Genomic DNA, 24,197 nt, shown 5'->3' with positions numbered 1-24,197 from the left:
TTAACACAAGGTTTATGACCATAAAAGGAAGGTTGGTATTGATTTTGGGAGTTTTGGTCCCAATATTTTAGGAATTAGGGGCCAAAAAGGGCCCAAATAAGCATTTTCTTGGTTTTCGCACTATAACTTTAGTTTAAGTTAATAGAAATCTATGAAATTTTGACACAAGGTTGATGACCACAAAAGAAAGGTTGGGATTGATTTTGGGAGTTTTGGTTTTAACAGTTTAGGAATAAGGGGCCAAAAAAGGGCCCAAATAAGCATTATTCTGGGTTTTCGCACAATAACTTTAGTTTAAGTAAATAGAAATCAATGAAACTTAAACATAATGTTTATGACCACAAAAGGAAGATTGGTATTGATTTTGGGAGTTTAGGTCTTAACAGTTTAGGAATTAGGGGCCAAAAAGGGACCCAAATAAGCATTTTTCTTGGTTTTCGCACCATAAAGTTAGTATAAGTAAATAGAAATCTATGAAATTTAAACACAAGGTTAATGACCATAAAAGGAAAGTTGGTATTGATTTTGGGAGTTTTGGTCCCAACAGTTTAGGAATAAGGGGCCCAAAGGGTCCAAAATTAAACTTTGTTTGATTTCATCAAAATTGAATAATTGGGGTTCTTTGATATGCCGAATCTAACTGTGTATGTAGATTCTTAACTTTTGGTCCCGTTTTCAAATTGGTCTACATTAAGGTCCAAAGGGTCCAAAATTAAACTTAGCTTGATTTTAACAAAAATTGAATCCTTGGGGTTCTTTGATATGCTGAATCTAAAAATGAACTTAGATTTTTTATTATTGGCCCAGTTTTCAAGTTGGCCCAAATCGGGGTCCAAAATTAAACTTTTTTGATTTCATCAAAAATTGAATAAATGGGGTTCTTTGATATGCCAAATCTAACTGTGTATGTAGATTCTTCATTTTTGGTCCCGTTTTCAAATTGGCCTACATTAAGGTCCAAAGAGTCCAAAATTAAACTGAGTTTGATTTTAACAAAAATTTAATTCTTGGGCCTCTTTAGTATGCTGAATCTAAACATGTACTTAGATTTTTGATTATGGGCCCAGTTTTCAAGTTGGTCCAAATCAGGATCTAAAATTATTATATTAAGTGTTGTGGAATAGCAAGTCTTTTCAATTGCACAGTATTGTGCAATGGCAAGAAATATCTAATTTCACAATATTGTGAAATAGCAAATTTTTTTTTAATTAGAGTTATCTTTCTTTGTCCAAAATAGTAAGCAAGAAATATCTTATTGCAAGTTTTTTTTTTAATTGGAGTTATCTTTATTTGTCCAGAATCAACTTAAATCTTTGTTATATACAATATACAATGTATATTCACTTTTTACTACCAACTGATAAATTTAAATAATCTTTACCATTCAGTGATAACAAGCAGTTTTTTTACATTTTATTTACAGTTTATTTTATGATGTATTTAAATGAGTAGTTATTGTTGCAAACTCCATTAGAATATTTTAATTGAGATTAGTTTTGGAATAAGGGAAAGGGGGATGTGATTAAAAAATTGAGTTCAATTTTTCTCATTTGAAATTTCATAAATAAAAAGAAAATTTCTTCAAACATTATTTTGAGAGGATTAATATTGAACAGCATAGTGAATTGCTCTAAGAGAAAACAAAAATTTTAAGTCCATTAGAACACATTCATTCTGTGTCAGAAACCTATGCTGTGTCAAGTATTTAATCACAATCCAAATTTAGAGCTGAATCCAGCTTGAATGTTGTGTCCATACTTGCCCCAACCGTTCAGGGTTCAACCTCTGCGGTCGTATAAAGCTACGCCCTGCGAAGCATCTGGTTATTAATTGTGATCTGCTTTTGAGTTACTGGTACAATGTAGTTGTATTTTTAATAATACTCTTGACAAATTTAAATATAATTAATTTCTGAGTTGGCAAAATTCATTTGTGTTTCATTTCCCTACATGAAATATAAAGACAGAAAGAAGGACCAATCACATGACTGATATAAATGTTGATTAGTTTGTGAAAAAAAGAGACTAATATGCATAAGATTTACTCTCTGTTTATTTCCTGTTAAACTTTTTGATAAAATCATTTTAACTACGTGTAATTCATTAATAAACTTTGAAAAAATGTGTATAGAGTACATGTAATTTCCTTGTCACAGAACAATGTGTATCATCTTTTGATATACATGTATCACTTATAACTTTTTTCAGTTATTTCCTGTTTTTTCATTCATTGAACATATTGTTATCTTTTTTAAAAAGAATAATTCCTTAGATGGCCCCAGATGATTTAATTGGTCTTCAGAAACAGTTGCTAAGACATGTACTGTATTTCATGATAGTGCATTAGAACTAGCTGGAAAGTTTTCTAGAAACTTTAGATTGACCCATGTACATGTATCAGAGTCTGAGGAGAATCTCTTATTCAGCTACTCTCTCTCAACACAAAATACTACATTCATCAATCATGTTCATGTTGTTTGGTTTTGTGAAATTGTGATTTGTGAGGTTGAACCTAATAATTACCTATTAAATAATTATATAATTATTAACATGTATGATGATGTTGATTGACTATCAATATGATAACCCAAATACATTTGAATTTCTAATACATATAATATGTAAATAAGAGGTTTTTCTAGGTTAACAAAACACTTAAAAGTAGTGTGTATTTTTATAACAGTAACTTGTACTTATTTGGTATACATGCGGTTAATTTGACTTTTATATGATAAATATTGTTTTTTTGTCTAGGAAGAGGAAGAAATGTAATTGAATAGGAAGTAGGATCTTTAATGTCAACCTATTGTCCAACGATCTTTTATTGTACTGATGAAGTCATTGTAATTTCCGCTTTCTGTTTGTGGTTTAACATCAAGATATAAATGTAAAAATTTAATCTTAATTCTTTCCTTTCATTGTTTGAATGTACAGGCATGCCAGGGCTGGATCCTGGATTTTTAAAAGGAGTGGGGGGGGGGGATAATTGATGAAATTTAAATTTAATAAGCTATGTGGAACAAGGCAAAATCATTTATGACGATTTTATGCACAAAAAAACAGAAAAGTCCGGGTGATACTGCCACTGGTGTCTGACACGGATGGTTTTTCAATGGTAACTAATCTCTTGCTTGCATATGATTTTTTTTGACATATGGAATAAATAGAGAAGAAGAAGCCTATTAATTGAAGGATCAATAAACGTATTTACACTTTTGGTATTCAGCTGAATCTTGCCTCCGAATGACCTTAGATCTACTCCGAATCACCTTTTGACGCCAAGCAACAATCACTTTTAAATTGTGACGTCAAATATTTTAAATTATGATGTCAAAGTTTACGGGAACCTGTGTGATTTTACGTAATGGCGGACAAATTTGCATACAAGTGTAAATACGTCTATAGGAAAAAGGTCAATGTCACCTTCACTGATATGATGATTAAGAAAAAATGGGAAACATGGGTATGGATGGTAACTGAGTTTTCCTTGCTTGATTGGAATAAAACTTATACAGATGGGAGATATAAAAAAGTGGAAAAAGTCTTATATTAATTTGGGGTCAAAGGTCAAGGTCACTAAATAATGAAATGATAAAATTTTAAAAATTTGCTAAAAACATTTTAGGATGATTGCTTTAGTTTCACATGCTTGATTGAGATGAGACTTGTTCAGAGGGAAGATATAGACAATGGAAAATAGCCTATGGATGTTTGTTCAATCTAGGCCAAAAGTCTGGGTTCATAAAATACTGCAACTTAGATAAATAAAATTGAGAATGGAAATGGGGAATGTGTCAAAGAGACAACAACCCGACCATAGAACAAACAACAGCAGAAGGTCACCAACAGGTCTTAAATGTGGCGAGAAATTCCCTGCACCAGGAGGCGTCCTTCAGCTGGCCCCCAAACAAATATTTATACTAGTTCAGTGATAATGAACGCCATACTAAACTCCAAACTGTACACAAGAAACTAAAATTAAAATAATACAAGACTAACTAAGGCCAGAGGTTCCTGACTTGGGACAGGCGTAAAAAAAGCGGCAGTGTAAAAGCTTAATGTATGTAATTAAGCTATTTGAAAAAGAATGTTGGAATCAGTATTGCTTTTCCTGTTTAAGGGGAAGTTTTCACTATTTATTTTTATAACTATATGAAAATGAAAGTAAATGATATATTTAAAATATCCATATTTGATTTGAAGTTTGATTACAAAATTATTTCTTCCTTCAATACATTTATCTTATTTTAAGAAAAGGGATGAATAGGTTTCATAAATTGAAATAGCAAATTATAATTTGACACTTTACATATATTTTGAATATTGGTATTTATTTACAGTGTACACCATGTACATAAGCTAAAAGTGTGAAGTCATATGCTGAATTACTAATTATTGTCTTAATAACACAGCATGTTAAATATAGTTCAAATACCAATGTTCCTTTATCTAATCTATTTTCAAAAAAGAAATTATGGTCTTTTTAAGCAATTTAGGTAGACATATTTTTGACTTTGATGTACCCTTTTTCACCAATTAATTAATTCCGTACATTTGACAGTAAAACACCAAACAACCCGGCATTCTGTAAGATTCAAATATTAATGAGTTAGCTGTAGAGTTATATGAAGATCTAAATTGATTAAAAAAAATTCTAAAAAAGTTTAAAGATGACTTTCCAATGATTTAGCCTAAAACATGTAAACTGAAAATTTAAGCTCTTTTTTAGCTCACCTGGCCCGAAGGGCCAAGTGAGCTTTTCTCATCACTTTGCGTCCGGCGTCTGTCGTCGTCCGTCGTCGTCCGTCGTCGTCGTCCGGCGTTAACTTTTACAAAAATCTTCTCCTCTGAAACTACTAGGCCAAATTAAACCAAACTTGGCCACAATCATCATTGGGGTATCTAGTTTAAAAATTGTGTCCGGTGACCCGGTCAACCAACCAAGATGGCCGCCATGGCTAAAAATAGAACATAGGGGTAAAATGCAGTTTTTGGCTTATAACTCAAAAACCAAAGCATTTAGAGCAATTCTGACATGGGGTAAAATTGTTTATCAGGTCAAGATCTATCTGCCCTGAAAATTTCAGATGAATCGAACAACCTGTTGTTGGGTTGCTACCCCTAAATTGGTAATTTTAAGGAAATTTTGCTGTTTTTGGTTATTATCTTGAAAAATATAATAGATAGAGATAAACTGTAAACAGCAATAATGTTCAGCAAAATAAGATTTACAAATAAGTCAACATTACCGAAATGGTCAAATGACCCCTTTAGGAGTTATTGCCCTTTATAGTCAATTTTTAACCATTTTTCGTAAATCTTAGTTATCTTTTACAAAAATCTTCTCCTCTGAAACTACTGCGCCATATTAAACCAAACTTGGCCACAATCATCATTGGGGTATCTAGTTTAAAAATTGTGTCCGGTGACCCGGTCAACCTACCATGATGGCTGCCATGGCTAAAAATAGAACATAGGGGTAAAATGCAGTTTTTGGCTTATAACTCAAAAACCAAAGCATTTAGAGCAATTCTGACATGGGGTAAATTTGTTTATCAGGTCAAGATCTATCTGCCCTGAAAATTTCAGATGAATCGAACAACCTGTTGTTGGGTTGCTACATGTACCCCTAAATTGGTAATTTTAAGGAAATTTTGCTGTTTTTGGTTATTATCTTGAAAAATATTATAGATAGAGATAAACTGTAAACAGCAATAATGTTCAGCAAAATAAGATTTACAAATAAGTCAACATTACCAAAATGGTCAAATGACCCCTTTAGGAGTTATTGCCCTTTATAGTCAATTTTTAACCATTTTTCGTAAATCTTAGTTATCTTTTACAAAAATCTTCTCCTCTGAAACGACTGCGCCATATTAAACCAAACTTGGCCACAATCATCATTGGGGTATCTAGTTTAAAAATTGTGTCCGTTGACCTGGTCAACCTACCAAGATGGCTGCCATGGCTAAAAATAGAACATGGGATAAAATGCAGTTTTTGGCTTATAACTCAAAAACAAAAGCATTAAGAGCAAAACTGGCATGGGTTAAATTGTTTATCAGGTCAAGATCTATCTGCCCTGAAAATTTCAGACGAATCGATAGTCAATTTTTAACAATTTTCATAAAATTTGTAAATTTTTACTAACACTTTTAACTGAAACTACTGGGCCAATCATTATAGATGGGGATATATGTACGCAGCAAGAATGTTCAGTAAAGTTAGATCTACAAACATATCACCATCACCAAAACACAATTTTGTCACGAATCCATCTGTGTCCTTTGTTGAATATTCACATATACAAATGTACCAAGGTGAGCGACACAGGCTCTTTAGAGCCTCTAGTTTTTTATTAAATCCATAGAATGACAGCAATTCACCAAACTATCAAACAACATAGTATTCTGTAAGATCAATTCAATATATAAATGAAATAATTGTAGAGTTTAATGAAAATCCATGTAGATTTTAAAAAGTTATGAAAAAAATTAAAGATGACTATCTGGATTTAGCCAAAACTGAAAAATTTAGCTTTTTTTTAACCAATTTATTTAATCCGTAAATTGACAGCAATTCACCAAACTACCAAACAACCTGGTATTCCGTAAGATCGATATATAAATGAAATAATTGTAGAGTTTTAAGAAAATCCATGTTGATTTGAAAAAGTTAAGAAAAAAATTAAAGATGACAATCTGGATTTAGCCAAAACTGAAAATTTTAGCTTTTTTTAACCTATTTATTTAATCCATAGAATGACAGCAATTCACCAAACTACCAAACAACCTGGTATTCTGTAAGATCAATATATAAATGAAATAATTGTAGAGTTTAATGAAAATGCCAGTTGATTTGAAAAAGTTATGAAAAAAATTAAAGATGACTATCTGGATTAAATCAAACTGAAAAATTTAGCTTTTTTTAACCTATTTATTAAATCAGTAGAATGACTGCAATTCACCAAACTACCAAACAACCTGGTATTCTGTAAGATCAATATATAAATGAAATAATAATAAAGTGAAAATTATTGTTGAGACCATGTCTCTTATATTTTTTGTGCCTGCAAAAGAAATTTCCTATACACCGATAAAATTGAGAGCAATTTTTTTCCATTAAAATAAGTTCTAGATATAGGAAGATGTGGTGTGAGTGCCAATGAGACAACTCTCCATCCAAGTAACAATTTAAAAAGTAAACCATTATAGGTTAAAGTACGGCCCATCCACTATATATATTAAAAAAAAGTTCTCGCCCATCCAAATATTTCCACAAAAAAAGTGCTTGCCCTGCCCCATTTTGCACCAGCCCATCCATCTTATAAATATTGAACGGTCCCTTATTGCTTATTAAGAAAATGCTGGTATACTAATGTCATCCCAATTTAAAATGTGAGATTTTATTTTTGCAACATCCAGCTTGTCCATTGTGTTTATTTTTGAATAAAATTAGATTATATTATAAGATATTTTTGGCTTTAATTTGATAGGTATAATTCCATATTTAGTCGGTTTTGTTACAATGTTTAGTTACACAGTGTAAACTATTTAAAAGGTTTGCCTGACGGCTACTTCCTTAAGTTTTACTTTGAATCATACACCACCCACTGAGATTTTTTTGTCCAAGATTTTTTTTTATGTTATTTGAAGAATTTAATGTTAAGTTAAATGCTTGAAAATTTTGAGATGTAAATTTTCTGAGTTTCTGTGTAGCAAGTTCTTACTATTAAATTACTATAAAACTAAACAGATTTTAACATTTTTTTTATGCCTCATTTATGGGCATTATGTTTCCTGGTCAATGGCTCTGTCCATCCGTTCATTCGTTGGTTGGTCTGTTCTTCCGTCTGTCTGTCTGTCTGTATCGATTCAGGTTAAAGTTTTTGGTCGGGGTAGTTTTTGATGAGGTTGAAGTCCAATCAACTTGAAACTTAGTATACATGTTCTTTATAATATGATCATTCTAATTTTAATGCCAAATTAAAGATTTTACCTAACTTTCACAGTCCACTGAACATAGAAAATGTGGATGTGGCATCTGTGTACTTCGGACACATTCTTGTTTCCCACTTTGAATGAATTAAGTCCACATACTGTAAATTCACAAATTATTGCGAGTTTTTTATTATTGCGAATAATGCGACCGAGTTGTAAACGCAATAATTAAAACTCGCATTTTGTAATATTTTAACTGAATTAAGCATGACTTTTCTCAAAATCGTAAAAATTAAAATCGCTTTCAAGTGTAAAATGACAAAATCGCAATAATAAATGCACGCAATAATTTCTGAATTTACAGTAATTTGTTTTCATACCCGTCCTCTTTTACATTAACAGCAATGAATGGATCAAAAGCTTGACTCAAAAGTTATCAAAACAAAGAAAAGTGGCAGAATAATTGGATGGTCATGAGTTATTTTAATTTACATAATTTTTATACACATTCACTCAAATTTTTAAAAACAATATATTTTTTATATTACAGATCCAGAATGGGTGTCTGTGAACTTAGGAGCCTTTTTATGTCCAGAATGTGCAGGATGTCATAGAAATTTAGGAACACATATCAGTAGAGTCAGATCTATAAAGTTAGACAACTGGGAAGATGACCAAGTTCAGGTGTGTATCTTTTGGATGTTACAAATGTAACTTGTTAATATTATATGTTATATAAAGCCCTCATTACATTGTGTCTGATTTGTGCTAGCTCACATGGTATTGAGTGTAAGAGACCAGTGGCTCTGATAATCACACTTTTATATGATATGTGTAGAAACCTTTCAAAAGGGTAAAATCAGTTTTGAATTACTGTTTCTGATATATAAAGGTTATCCTCACATATTTTATACTGCATTCTGGTAAAAAATCTGTCTGATAATCCTAGTTTATTAAGATTTTATTCAAACTAACCTGCTACATGCATAGTTTGAACTCGCAACCTCAGTTTTTTACATGCTTGTCTTATTCCTTGAACTCAAGAATCAAGTCCATAACACAATCTATCAGAAAAACAATTTTCTCATTTAAGAAAAAAACTCCATAAAATTACCATACTGCTTGAAGGCTCACTGGATATTATTGTTCAGCATGCCTGACATCAAGCACAAAGCAAAATCTGTATGTCAACATGAAATTTAGATATACATTTGTTGAACTTTTCATTGTCAATGCTTAAGCAGAGTATAGTGACTTTTTGGAAAATGATGCGTCAGCGGCATTGTTCCAATACCATTGACCAGACCAACAGAAAGTTGATTATTGCCTCCGCCTACCGCACTCGGTTTCATATTTACTATTTAACAAACTTACTGGTTTATGCTTGTATTCCACTACCCATTCAAACAAAGTGTTGTAGTCTGACGGGAACCAGTTTAGAATTTGATAACTACAAAACGTAATCGGTTATTTTTCATTCCGTTTTGGTGTTTCATCCTGACTTATATGGTTTGAATAAGCTTAAGACCCTTCAAACATTAATGTGATATGTATATTAAAGACTGTTTTACAAAAGGATGGAACTCTTTTACTTTCAACGTCGTACTATAGTGATATCTGTCATGTACGGATTTCCACTCTCACCGGTTAATTTCTTCTTTTAAACGTGCTTTTGAAACTTCCTGTTTAAACATCGCAAGTTACCAAATTGTGTTTTGATTGAATGAAACTTCTTTTAACAATCATGAAGCGTTTCAGAATCATTTTCATGCAGTTTCTACTTCTATTTGATGATGAAAAACAGATTTTCTCAAGAAAATACCGCAAACGATTGCAAAGGCTTAGAAATGTTCAAGTCAAGTCGGCACCTGGTTAAATCGGCACCTATTTGAAGTCAATTCGGCATCCAATAATATTTGTTATCAAATTTTCTATTCAATTAATTAATAACTGTTACCAAGTACATAGTGCATATGTTGTTGTGCATAAAGTGTATAAACAATGAAGCCCTTACCCAAGTTGTTGTTCTTACAATTGGACAATTAGAAAAATAAAATGGAAAACTATGAGCCCCTTTCAATAAATCAAACTTTCATGCCAAATAATTAGCAAATTTAAGGTGTTTTTTTCAGTAAAGTTTAAACAGCATTAAACAAATAATCCTGTAAAATGCTCAACTAGTTAAAATAATGCATAAAAAATATCCAATATCTCATATATTAGTCCAAATAATTATGACGTCTGGCAAGGCTATTTAATTTTTTTCTGGGATGCCTTCCTGCGACGTTTGTAGGAAGGCATCCCAGAAAAAATTAACATAGCCTTGCGGTCATAGGAAGGTGTCCCAGAATAAAATTTAAAAAGCCTTGCCAGGCGTAATAATTATTTGGACTACTGATATATATGATTAAAAGTACACAAAAAAAAGTCATTTAAGAAAAATAAATATACACAAAATGTACATGAACACCCAAAAATGTGAAACTTAGTATTTAACTATTTTTACTCTTTTTGCTTAAAATACTGTTAAAATATGTATTTAACATGGGTGATGAATTGACTAGATCAGGTGTCCATTTAAACAGGTGCCGATTTGTCAAGGTGCCAATTTAACCAGGTGCCGGTTTGACTAGAATTCTTTGACAAATGTTTGAAATTACCTGAGTGTCATTAGACCTTTGATAACAGTAACAAAAAGATTATTTACTTAAATGTTTTTGGGTGAAGGGGGTTCAGACTATGTACCAGTGAGAAATATACAAGCCTTTCTACGGTATTTATTTGTACAATTCAGGTAGTCTTGACCTATTCATTTGTCTTAAAAAAAAACAGCCAGTTGTCACCTTCACTTCACACACACACATATACGACTATCAATTATATGCTAACGAGACATGCTGCATTGTTAAACTAATTACGGTATGTGAAAATCAAGACTTGCATAAAAAATATCCCAATATAAGAGACAGTGGCGTCATTTTTCCTCAGAGCTTTCAGCTCTTTGATTAGATATATTGTCAACATTCTATCTATTTTCAGGCTGTTGCAGAACTAGGTAATGAGGTTGTGAATCAGAAATATGAACAGTTTATACCAGCATACTACAAACATCCAACCAAAGATGATCCAGAGTTAGTATATTTTTACTGCTGTTATGCAAGCAATATAGAACAACTAAATACTTAAACAAAACTAGACTTGTGTTAGTATCAAAAATCTTTGTTAATCAAACATTTTTAATGTTGATAGTTCTAAGTGACTATCTCTATCTCTGTTAGTCACTAGTTTAAAATGTTGACAGTGTCTCTTTCTTTGTTAGTCATACGTTAAAAATATAGACCCTGTCTGAGTAACTTTCTCCATCTTTTTTTCTTCAAATTTTATAATTGTCTCTATCTGTGTTAGTCAAACATTCATAATGTTCCCCATGTCTGAGGGAGGATCTCAATCTTTGTATTAAAGTCACTAGTTTATAATGTTGACAGTGTCCAAGTTCTTAGTGACTATCTCTATCTTTGTTGGTCAAACGTTTAAAATGTTGACAGTGTCTCTTTCTTTGTTAGTCAAAAGTTTATAATGTTAACAGTGTCTGAGTGACTGTCAATATCTTTGTGAACAAACTTTTTACTATATTGACAATGTCTTAGTGACTGTTTTTATCTTTGTTTGTAAAAAGTTTACAATGTGTACAGAGTCTCTGAAGAAAAGATATATTATATCTTATTTGTACCTAATTTTTTAAAACCCATAGTAGTATGCAAAGACCATTCGTTATCAAAGGAATCTAGTTAATGTATTGACCTGTAACTACTAATATCTTAAAACTAATTAAACTTCATACTTTTATTAACAAAAACACAGTTGGTATTATGCACAAAAAGATTTACCTACAGACAAAAGATTCAAGTAAGTTGATTGTGATGATGTTCTACCAGATACTTCAGATAGATTTTACAGCTGATTGCATTGAGTGTGTAGTTAAAAGTAATATCTTTGGTTAGCTTGCTTGCTAGCTGAACCATGAAGTCATTATTAGGTCAGGTCAGCTATCCTCCTGTAAGAGTAGACTTGACCAACATAACCAATCTATCTGTCTGTAGGACTAGACTACTTCGTAAGGAGGGTAGTATACCTTGCATAACAATGACTTCATGGTTATACGATACAGTTTTGTTCCCATATTTACATTTTGATAAAAAATTCCGCATACACTTTTTTTTATCTGATTAAATCAAATATGTAATAAAAAAGTATACATTCATGTGTTACTTTTTGAGTAAAATGAGGTTAAAATTGTGTGTATTTGCTAAATTCAGATTTGTGGTCAATTTTCCTTTTAGAAAGAAAGACATAACTTTTTTGTTTTAAAAGATAAACACAAATTGTTTGTTGTTAAATAATTTGTTATATCTGTATTTTATAAGTATCATAAAAACTTATACATTTTTTATTCAGAAATAACTCATATTTATCATATTTTCATGAATGTAGAAAAAAAACATAATTTTTATGCGCCACCTACAATAGTAGAGGGGCATTATGTTTTCTGGTCTGTGCGTCCGTTCGTCTGTTCGTTCTTCTGTTCGTCCATCCGTCCGTCTGTTCGTTTGTCCATCTGTCTGTTTTACTTCAGGTTAAAGTTTTTGGTCAAGGTAGTTTTTGATGAAGTTGAAGTCCAATCAACTTGAAACTTAGTATACATGTTCCCTTTGATAAGATCATTCTAATTTCAATGCCAAATTAGAGAATTTATTCCAATTTCACGGTCCAGTAAACATAGAAATTGATAGGGCGAGTTGGGCATCCGTGTACTGTGGACACATTCTTGTTTGCTCTATATTTATTGATAAAAAAAATTGCACTATTTATGTTTTCATGAAAATTGACACACATGATCTTCTTACGTAATGAAACCAAACGGCATTTTAAAACATAGGGGTCCATGAACAGGTTTTCAAGTTAAATGAGTTTGAATGATAAAAATCAGTCGAAAACTGAATTGTTTCCCGCTAAGTCATAGTTTGACGTCTTGAAAATTAAAATTTACGTTAGCAGCGTCATTACCTCCCCTGTAACTGTATTGTATGCCCTTAAGCTAGCAAGCAAGCTAACCAAAGATTTTACCTTTACATACACACTCAATGCAATCAGCTGTAATGTGTGGCTCACCAGGCTTTATTCTAACCCCACAATCACCCCTCAGTCACATGTGTGGCTTGTGTGATTATTGAAAGAAATCCATACACATAGAATATCCTAACAACATGCATGCTTAACAAGATTGTCATAACACACATCACAATTATATTGAGATCACTTTAATTTCACCACTTGAGTTTTTTGTAAGGATGTATTTTGACTCATTAGAATTAGATTCTAGTACATATTTTGCAAATTTATCCAAAAACAAATGTGTCCTCTGTTTTGAAAATAATGTTCATTAACAGTAAAAATATACTATTTGTTTTAAAAAGGTAAGCAAATTAACAAAACAATATGCTTTAATTTTAGTTATATATTCAGAATACCATAAACATGTATATTATGTAATAAGTAGTAGAAGTTAACTTAAATCTATATAATTATGTAATCAGTGTCTATCATACAAGTTTTTTTTCTGTGTTAGAAGTTTGAAAAGGGAATAACAATGATATCAAGTTTGAAAACAAGTTTTCATATACAACTTTTACTGGAAATCTTGAGAGAATTTGCTGTTGTCGATAAACTGAATAAAACATTTTGCTTAAAATAAATTACTTACAGGACTTATCAGGTGTGGAATGTTGGCAATTGACTAAAAATTGAAAGCTCATTTGTATTTTTGATTTACACCATTTACATCCTTTTCAGTGCAGAGACAACAAGACCAGATATAATTATTGTATTCAGTTAAAATTGTATAATATACACCAGAAACTTTGGTTTGAGGATACTAAATGAATGAGTTGTGTTAAACAAGTCAGATGTTTCCATTTCAAATGTACCTTTTCTCACCCTCGCACTAATTATGTCATTACAGGAATGGGATGATGTATATTTGAACATTAAAGTCATAAGAAACGAGTGACCGGTGAAAAATAATGTTCTTCCAATTCTTAAACCAATGCATACAAACATCATAAACTTAGTCTTCTGTGCTCGAATTTATCATTTTTTTCGTGTAAATTTCGTATAATCGTCAATCGGTCAGTGTTGTGAAAATATGGCAGGTAATTAAAGTTTGTGTTTTTAAGCCGAAGTTTAACGATTGTCACCTGTTTGTCAACAATTGACGAAAAATAAACAAAAAAGCATGGAATTTGAGCACGTGTTTAACATGTAAATTCAGATAATAGTTTATTTTAAGGGCATCCATGCGTATTGTGGTCATCAGATTTTTACGAGATGGGTCACACTGAGGTCACCTTGCATACGGAAAATATATCGGGGGAATTGCTTGCTGGAAGGAAGCAATTCAAATAAAGTAAACTTCTTCTAAATATGAATAAATTAAAGAATTTTCTTCAGAAAAAAAGTATATGTACATAAGTTTTACAAAGAAAACTATCCATTGAGTTATAAAAAACATATGCATTATTTTTTTTTGATTTGAGGTTTCTTATGACTTTAACATCCATCCTGGCAAAAATTTATCCATATATATAAAGACCTTCAAAATTGATAAATTCTACAAACTAAATTATATATCAATATACTAAATAAATAAATGATTGGGAATATGTTAAAGTAATAAAAAGTCAAGAGAATTTCAGAACGCAATTTGGTTCCGAACAATATCTATCACGCTTTGTGCATGCAGACTCCAGGCGGCCTTCACGTGATTTTACTATTTTTAGAATAATTGCATAGTAACCAAATGCACTTGATTCAACCTTTACTAATTATGCAACATTTTTGACCTGGTCGTGATTAATGTCCTATAATAAGAACCCATGCAGCTTCCACCTGATTCTCTATTTATAGAAAAATGTCCGAGTAACCTGTCCATATGAACTTGATTGATTCTTATCATGTTATTTATATGGAGCGCCTAAATAAATATCTTATTAACAGAATTTATAGTGTCAGAAATTATATTAATTTATTTATGGCATCTTAAACTGTAAATGCATACTATACGCTTTTATACCCCAATATAAAAAATAAAGGCTAATAGGGTGGTAAAGTATAAAGAAATTTTAACAAAATAATTAAACAAAAATAAAGAATACAGACCAATGACATCATAATGGGAAGAATACAGAAATTCGCGACTTCCATTGAAACACTCTTTAGGCAACAGTTGCTATTAGCTCATTGGTGAAGGTCGAAAATGCTTCATTTTACATATTTTTTAAAGCAACTTCTAAATATAATGCATTTGGTTTCGCTCATTGTTGAAGCCCGTAAATGCTTCACTTTCATATTTTTTCAACAAATTCTAACTAAATATAATGCATTTGATTTTCTCATTGTTGAAGGCCGTAAATGGTTCACTTTTCAAATTTTGCTGTGTCCATATCAACGGCAGCCATTTTGACCTTTTTCAAAAGAGATGTCAAAAACATTTCACTTAAGTCTAATATTCTGTCAGATCATGCTACTTTTACTTTGTTCCCCCAAAGGTTTCACTTTTTCTGCTGCATGCAAACTCCAAGCAGCCTTCACTTGATTTTCAGAATTTAGAGATTGAAAAATCCCGATGTATCCGAGTATTTAAGAACAATCTGGAAACAACAGAATGAACTTTCGTCAGGCTTTATTATATATCAATATACTAAATAAATAAATGATTGGGAATATGTTAAAGTAATAAAAAGTCAAGAGAATTTCAGAACGCAATTTGGTTCCGAACAATATCTATCACGCTTTGTGCATGCAGACTCCACGCGGCCTTCATGTGATTTTACTATTTTTAGAATAATTGCATAGTAACCAAATGCACTTGATTCAACCTTTACTAATTATGCAACATTTTCGAATAATTCACTAGAAAATATTTCAATAGATTCTAAAATTTATATTGTAAATATACACACTGCAGTTATCAATAGATAAATAAAAAAATAACTTGTACCCTTTAATACATCCAATCACAGCGTTCTTAAGTTGACTTCCTTCGACCTGTCTTGGGTACACAAAAGGCCAACCTTATGCTGGGAAAATGTATTACTTCCGTTTTCCCTATACATCAAGCATCATGAAATTGAATATTATGTCCAGAACTATACGAATGAAAATTATAATAGATCCAAATTTTATTCAGATTGTACTATAAAGAAACCGAAGTTTTTATTTCGATTTATTTACATAAACTTATTAAATCAGCTGCAGCATTACTATTATATGTAGACCTTCATTGCATAAAACAATGGAAATAACATTGTATATTGATATAAACGATCAAACTTGTTAAATAAAAATAAATAAATAAATCTATATCTAAGACATATTTTGATTATATGAAAAATGTTGATTTCATGCTATTTAGTTCTATGAAGGGAAAATAATAGTCCATCATGTAAACAATGACCTGTTCCTCCAAAAGACTTTAGAAATTAATTGATTTGGAGATTTCTGGTGTATAATGCCACTTTGAGCAGTATTTGCTTTATCATGACAATCAGCTTTTATTGACAAGCTCATTGCCAGGAGAAGAGACTTATCCTTCAGCAGAAACCTTAGAAATTAAAGGAGACGTTTTGAAATCAGGATAGATAATTGGAAACATTCATGTTAGAAATATATAATATAGAAACTATTTTTTTTTTATCTATTTCAGGCTCCTTAGATCTGAATTTGTGAAAGCTAAATATTCAAGGCAAGAGTTTATGTACCCTGACAGACAATCTGCTTACTGCTCAGGCATTAAAGAAGGATATTTATATAAACGTGGGCGAGATGATAAAGGCTTTAAAAAAAGACGATTTTGTTTAACAAGAAAACTCAATGGACATACTTTATTATATTTTATTAAAGAAAAAGATGTAAGTAAAGTTTGAATAGCTTATATTTTGTTTTATGACTGAAGGTACTGATATATAATCGGGTGAAGCAACATTTCATTATGCTAAGTTGAGAGTCAGTGTTTTTTTGTGTGGTCTATTGTAATGGTTCAGCACCAATTATAGTTTTTGTTGAATATTTAGCTGCCATGTCTTCATGGTATATGTTCTGTTTTAGATTTGTTTATACAGTTAGGAACAGGAATAGATATACATGTATGTGGGAATGCAGAAAATTTTAGGATTTTAAAAGTTAAATCATATATAAAACTGACTTATTTCTCAACTCTACAGTCAGTGTTTTTTTCAGGCAGTTGACAGCCTTGTCTTATACTCAAGATTACAGGCAGTTGACAGCTTTGTCTTATACTCAAGATTACAGGCAGTTGACAGCCTTGTCTTATACTCAAGATTACAGGCAGTTGAAAGCCTTGTCTTATACTCAAGATTTCAGACAGTTGACAGCCTTGTCTTATACTCAAGATTACAGGCAGTTGACAGCCTTGTCTTATACTCAAGATTTCAGGCAGTTGACAGCCTTGTCTTATACTCAAGATTACAGGCAGTTGACAGCTTTGTCTTATACTCAAGATTACAGGCAGTTGACAGCCTTGTCTTATACTCAAGATTACAGGCAGTTGAAAGCCTTGTCTTATACTCAAGATTTCAGACAGTTGACAGCCTTGTCTTATACTCAAGATTTCAGGCAGTTGACAGCCTTGTCTTATACTCAAGATTACAGGCAGTTGACAGCCTTGTCTTATACTCAAGATTTCAGACAGTTGACAGCTTTGTCTTATACTCAAGATTACAGGCAGTTGACAGCCTTGTCTTATACTCAAGATTACAGGCAGTTGAAAGCCTTGTCTTATACTCAAGATTTCAGACAGTTGACAGCCTTGTCTTATACTCAAGATTTCAGACAGTTGACAGCCTTGTCTTATACTCAAGATTTCAGACAGTTGACAGCCTTGTCTTATACTCAAGATTTCAGGCAGTTGACAGCCTTGTCTTATACTCAAGATTTCAGGCAGTTGACAGCCTTGTCTTATACTCAAGATTTCAGGCAGTTGACAGCCTTGTCTTATACTCAAGATTACAGGCAGTTGACAGCCTTGTCTTATACTCAAGATTACAGGCAGTTGAAAGCCTTGTCTTATACTCAAGATTTCAGGCAGTTGACCGCCTTGTCTTATACTCAAGATTTCAGACAGTTGACCGCCTTGTCTTATACTCAAGATTACAGGCAGTTGACAGCCTTGTCTTATACTCAAGATTACAGGCAGTTGACAGCCTTGTCTTATACTCAAGATTACAGGCAGTTGAAAGCCTTGTCTTATACTCAAGATTACAGGCAGTTGACAGCCTTGTCTTATACTCAAGATAACAGGCAGTTGACAGCCTTGTCTTATACTCAAGATTTCAGGCAGTTGACAGCCTTGTCTTATACTCAAGATTTCAGACAGTTGACAGCCTTGTCTTATACTCAAGATTTCAGACAGTTGACAGCCTTGTCTTATACTCAAGATTTCAGGCAGTTGACAGCCTTGTCTTATACTCAAGATTTCATGCAGTTGTTAGTACTGTCTTATACTCTAGATCCACCTATGTAAGATTATTTTTTTCTGAAATGCCTAACTTTTCACAGTATTAGCAAAGATAGCTATGTGATATGATCTTCTATATTTTTACAGGTTCAGAGAAAAGAAAATTAATCATTCATTGCTCTTTAATTTATAATGTTTGTTGTTTGATACAACATAAGAAATTGACAACAGCTTGATTTGCACAAGGTTATAATTTTTTTAACCTGTCCTTCTGTCTAAATAGTCTGTCCGTCAGTCCATCTGTTTGTCATGTTCTTGTCATCGTAACTCCTCTGAAAACATATATTTTGCTTTGTTTTCATTTCTTTCTAGCTAATTTTTTATGGCCCCACAATGAAGTTGTTTGTGCCATATAGTTTTACCCTTGTCCGAAATTCTGAAATTGCATCTCTCTGTCTTTCTGTCATTCCGCAACAAACCTGATAAATACAGAGTTTTTTTCTAAACGCCTTCAGATATTGGGCTGATTTTTGGTTATGTGAGTTAACCATGATGAGTTATAGATCAAGCTTAAGTTTTGTTCTGCTCCACTTATTTTTGCTGAAATTACGGGCTTTTAACTTTGATGAATTATTGAAAATCACAGTGATATGGATTTTTTCTCTATTCCCCACCAGATTTTGAGCTGATTTTTGATATGTAAGACTACCATCCTGTTTGAGGCCACATGTGTTTATATTGAAATTGCAGATTTTTCAACTTTTTGGGACGGGACCATTCGTGTCGCTTTGACACATCTAGTTTTTAACCTATTATATATCAATATATTTTAGAATTACCTGTTAGTGTTTTTCCTGTGTGTGTTGTTGAATGTGCCATTTGCTAGGCTACTGGTTTATATTAAAATGAAGAGGTTTAACATATGAAAAAAATAGTTTAACCCAGTCTTTTGTTCAAATGCCTCCCCGAATTCAGGACCCTGGTTAGTGATTGGCTTATGTCATATGTTATTGTTTTTTTTATTTGGATATTTAGTGTTAATTGTAGATATTTGATAGTTTTCTTTTTATGTAAGGAATGACCTATTTTTTTTTTAAACAAAGAATGATTGAAACTGCAGTATATATACATCTGTGTATTATTGAAGATTGTTTTCTGGTTGTTTTCTCCAGAGCAATTCTGTGCGGGAGACATAGAAATACCAGCCATCTGTCCTTATGATCTCGTTAGCACTTTATAGTTTTATATACCCATACTACTTTATATATTTATCTTACCACAAATGTAAGTGGTATTCAATTTAAATCAACTCGCGTCTATATAATCTATTACAATATTCATTTTAATCTTTTTTTTTCTCCAGACAGCACCAAAAAGTGAGATAGATTTAGACAGTGTTAATGTTGTGTTTGCTAAAGACAAAATTGGTGTAAATCCAAATGGCTTGCAGATCACATATTTTGTAAATGGTCAGACTCGAAGTTTGTTTGTGTATGCTGATGATCCAAAGGTGATGAAAAAAGAAAACAAGGTGTTCTTATATACAGATAGAATTGAAATAATAATGATACTAACAGATTTGACCTTCAAGATATTAACATGCTGCTGTCACTAAAAATGAAATGGCAATGTCACTAAGATTTGACCATATAGTTTAACTGCAGTTTTTGGCTAATATAAAGAAAATTTAGCTATTTGAAAATAGTGCAATGGGATTTTTTTTTTAATAATCAGGTTTGCATAGTTTATATTTTAAAAACATTTTCATAAATCCAATGAAATATTGCTCCTTAAAGGTAAGTCAGCTATTTTTGCATAGGTACTATTTATGTACTATTTATGTACCACAAATCTGTAGTACTGGAAATCTACTTTTAATATTCAGTACTATTTTGTTACTTACAAATTATTGTAATATTTAAGTACCTGTATTTTACAGTACTTGATTTATACTTGAAATTTAAGTACTACATTTTTTGGTTGCATGGTTATATTTTCAGCATTTTGAGCGTTTGTCTTTTTCAAATCTCATGAAGTTATGATTTTCAAACATGGAATACTGTGATCATTGTTGGTATCATTTTTGTACCAATATTTTGAGTACCAATCAAGTACTGGAATATACAAGTACCCAAATATTACTTCAATTTTAAAGTAAAGAAATAGAACTAAATATTACACATAAATTTCCAGTACTACAGATTTTAAGTACAGAATTAGTACCTATGCAAAAGTAGCTGTGTATAAATTGAAAGTGTATGTCCTGTTGTTGCAGGTAGATACTATTTGGAAGCAATACCTGGTCAGAACCAACTATTTTAGGAGTAATTGCCCCTGAAATATTAACTTTTTTTGAGATTTTGTTAGTTATGGGCTGTTATTATGAAAACCATGTCTAATTTGGAACAGTATTTGAAACAAAATGAAAAAAAATTCTTAAAAAATTACATATTTACTTTTTAATGGGTCCAGATTAAAAAAATGGCAAGTTTGGTTGGAGAGGGCAAAAGAGGTGTCAGATGGGTATTGATTTTAAAAGAATTTCTATATAACCAGCAATTAGAAAATGAAAATTAAAAAATATGTGCTCTTTATGATCCTCATAATCAGATCTGACGAAAACAGACTTTATATAGCATTATTTTGTTTTCTCTTTCAGGAAATTGTTGATTGGTATTATGCTATCAGAGCTGCTAAGTTTGAGTGGCGACGAATAGCTCACCCCCAACAAGAAGAAAAAGAGGTATTATTTTATCCCAAAAAGTTAAAATGTTTTTCAAAACCTTGATAATACTGACATTATATCTTTAACTACCATGGTTTTTGACTACCGTTGATATTTTAAACTAAATAGTGCAATGAAGTCATCTTTCTGTATATCCTATCAGTCATGCAGTTACAATATATAAGTATGAATCTGTTATAAAAAAAGGTTCAACTTTTGAATGTACAGTCATAAATAAAGGAAGAATACACCAATTCAACTTTACAATATGCCTATAAAGCTTAATTAATACAATAGTACGAAATTGCATCAACATTATATCAACCCTCAAGTGCTCACAAGCACTTTGACAAAATTGTTGTGTTTTTTCTTTAAAACCATAGAACAGATTGAAACAAACTTTGACCACATGTTCCTGACAACAGTAGTGGAACAAGGAAAACTATATGCCAAACTTAAGTGGAGTTGAATAAGATAAACAAATGGCCACATTGGTTTGGTCAGAGTCCCCCCCCCAAAAAAAAAATATTAAAAAAAAACCCACAAAAAACAACCAAACATTGTTAAAAAAAAACACTTGTACATGTTATGGACATATTTTGACCAATTTTATAAATTGATTTTATTTAACAGTTAGCTGAAGGCTTGACTACTGATTTTACGTTAGAAGGATGGTTACAGAAAATGGGACCAAAAAAGAAAGATGGTTTTAAAAAGCGATGGTTCACATTAGATAACAGAAAACTAATGTATTCTGAAGACCCTTTGGTAAGTTATGAAAACTCTGGTTGTCTTTAGTGACTATTTATGCCCTTTGACCAGCAACAACTGGACGTTCTGTTTTACTTTGTGGACAGTATAATAGTACAACACTCAAATACATTGCTCCACAGTAATTTTGTAATTCCAAATTCCAGAGATACATTGAAAAAATGAAATCCATTTATTTCATAAAAAAAGTACAATTTATATATTCCAATGTATTAACTGCTGCATTATATAACAAATGGTTATCTGTTCAAACCACCTCCTTTCTTTCACAACTGAAATTTATTAGTTTGTGAAATGAAAATATTTTTATGTCTTTTCATGAAACAAACTGTTTCTTGCGTTTTCAAGAATCATTTGATTGGCAGGTTATTTTCCTTTTAATGAATAAGAATTATATATCACAAATTTAATATGTTATAAAATACAAGAAAAGTTGTTTCGCCAGAATTTTACATAAATGTTTTCTGATTTACTGATGTTACTATTTGTTAAACAAATAATCAGTGTTATTCTGTATTTTTATGAGCGACTCTTTATTTTTTAATGATCTTTATTTTTGACAATGTATTTGTAGAGCCCTTTTCCAAAAGGAGAAGTGTATATTGGCCATGCTGATGGAGGGTATGGGGTGACGATGGGGGCAAAGGATGTGAGGTCAAGTATGGTGTATGTGTTTACTCTCAATACTCCAGAAAGAGACTTTATACTTAGTGCTGACACCAGAGAAGATATGGACCAATGGGCAGAGGCTTTCAAACAAATACAAACAACAGAACCAACATCCCAGGATTTAAGACGTAAGTTTATAGATTCTACAATTTTGTTTTTGTCACTGCTTTGTATAACGGAAGAATTGTATATAGTTTGTGATTTGTGAATTAATATCACCACTTATATCTCACTGTGTTATTGTATATGTAGTAATAAGATGTTTTGCTTGCTATAGTGTTTCAATTATTTGTATAAATACCTCAGTATATTTAGCTGAAAAATCTGACTTTTGTAATTTTATAGACCATTTATGAAAATTTTAAGATTTCAACAGTTAAATTGCATTTCTCAAACAAACACACGAAAAAAAAAAATTAGAAAAAGATGTTTTTAACCTTCTGTATGTAAATCTTAAGTTAATTTTAATGTAAGGTGTTGATCTTCAATAGTGAAAGTGAAGTGAATAAGTTAATAAATTAGTTGATTAATTACAGAGAAAAAGATGTATGATCAAACTTTAGCCATGAGAAAATAGGAGGTATAATACCCATACTCAATATATAGCTAATTATGCATTCCCCTATTTAATGCATTTATTTATAGATCTTCACATACGACACGACACAATTTATGTTTGCTTGGCAGATCACTTGGTTTTCGCATTGTTAATGTATTTGCTTTTATCATTCACATGCTGATTAGGTTAATATGATAGTAAATCCCCTTATTTAAAAAAAAACCATAAAGACTGTTGGCAATGATTAATCACCAATAAAAGATTACAATTTTGAAATTTGAGGATAGTAATTTGCCATGCTTTTAAGGAACTGCTCAAATTTCAAATATAGAACCAATGGGAAATTGTATCATTTTAATAGCCTATACACTTCTATTTATCTCAATTGCATTTGGTTTGCTCATTCCAAATTTGATAATGCAGTCTTTGTTAAAGATTAATAGTTCTTAAAAAATCTTAAGAAAACATAAGAAAAAAATCCTTTTAGAAAATGTTTCACAGATTAAATCCATGACATTTTATACAAATATATTGATTGATTGTTTGCTAACTTGATGTCAAGTCCAGTGGCTAATATTTCATGCATGTTCAGGAAAAAAATAAATAAACAATACATGAGTTATTGGTACTAAAAGTAGGTCAAGTAGGTAAGAGGACTTTATGTTTTGACTGCCATTGGAAAAGGAAGCATAATTTCCTACATACTTCTTGAAAATTGGATTATTGGTCACATTAAACCCCTCAGAGTTATTACAAGGTTCCTATAACATGCAGACACAGGATTCTGTACAGGGGGGTCTGGAGATTATCATCCAACACAACTAAACTGATAATGCTGCCACATGAGTATTGCTGCTGGACTGGGTTCAGGGAGCCTCATATCTGTAACCGGAGTGTCACATTTGATTAGAAAAGAAGATGTGGTATAAACATAATGCAATTAACCAAAATCAAAAACATGATAGAACTAACAAAATAAGATATTAACTGATAGACCAGCTTG

At 31.5% G+C, this 24,197-nt stretch overlaps 1 protein-coding gene across 5 annotated transcripts in view; it reads left to right on the top strand.

Moving 5' to 3' along the window:
• Window positions 1-24,197, top strand: part of LOC134725955 (arf-GAP with dual PH domain-containing protein 1-like) — a 36,754-nt gene that overhangs the window by 5,699 nt on the left and 6,858 nt on the right. Inside the window, exons 2-10 of one of the 5 annotated variants that reach the window (XM_063590280.1) lie at window positions 8,490-8,623; window positions 10,979-11,070; window positions 11,801-11,845; window positions 16,701-16,905; window positions 19,834-19,980; window positions 21,130-21,213; window positions 21,829-21,963; window positions 22,541-22,763; window positions 23,172-23,215. In XM_063590280.1, coding sequence (XP_063446350.1) covers window positions 8,490-8,623; window positions 10,979-11,070; window positions 11,801-11,845; window positions 16,701-16,905; window positions 19,834-19,980; window positions 21,130-21,213; window positions 21,829-21,963; window positions 22,541-22,763; window positions 23,172-23,212 — 1,106 coding nt within the window. In that variant the 3' untranslated portion in view covers window positions 23,213-23,215. Of the gene's footprint in view, window positions 1-8,489; window positions 8,624-10,978; window positions 11,071-11,800; window positions 11,846-16,700; window positions 16,906-19,833; window positions 20,002-21,129; window positions 21,214-21,828; window positions 21,964-22,540; window positions 22,764-23,171; window positions 23,216-24,197 lie in introns of all 5 variants that reach the window. The other 4 variants (XM_063590278.1, XM_063590284.1, XM_063590281.1 and 1 more) reach the window with 4 other exon arrangements.

The sequence above is a fragment of the Mytilus trossulus genome, chromosome 7 (assembly GCF_036588685.1).
Source record: "Mytilus trossulus isolate FHL-02 chromosome 7, PNRI_Mtr1.1.1.hap1, whole genome shotgun sequence".
NCBI lineage: Eukaryota > Metazoa > Mollusca > Bivalvia > Mytilida > Mytilidae > Mytilus > Mytilus trossulus.
This window is presented reverse-complemented; position numbering and strand designations above follow the sequence as displayed.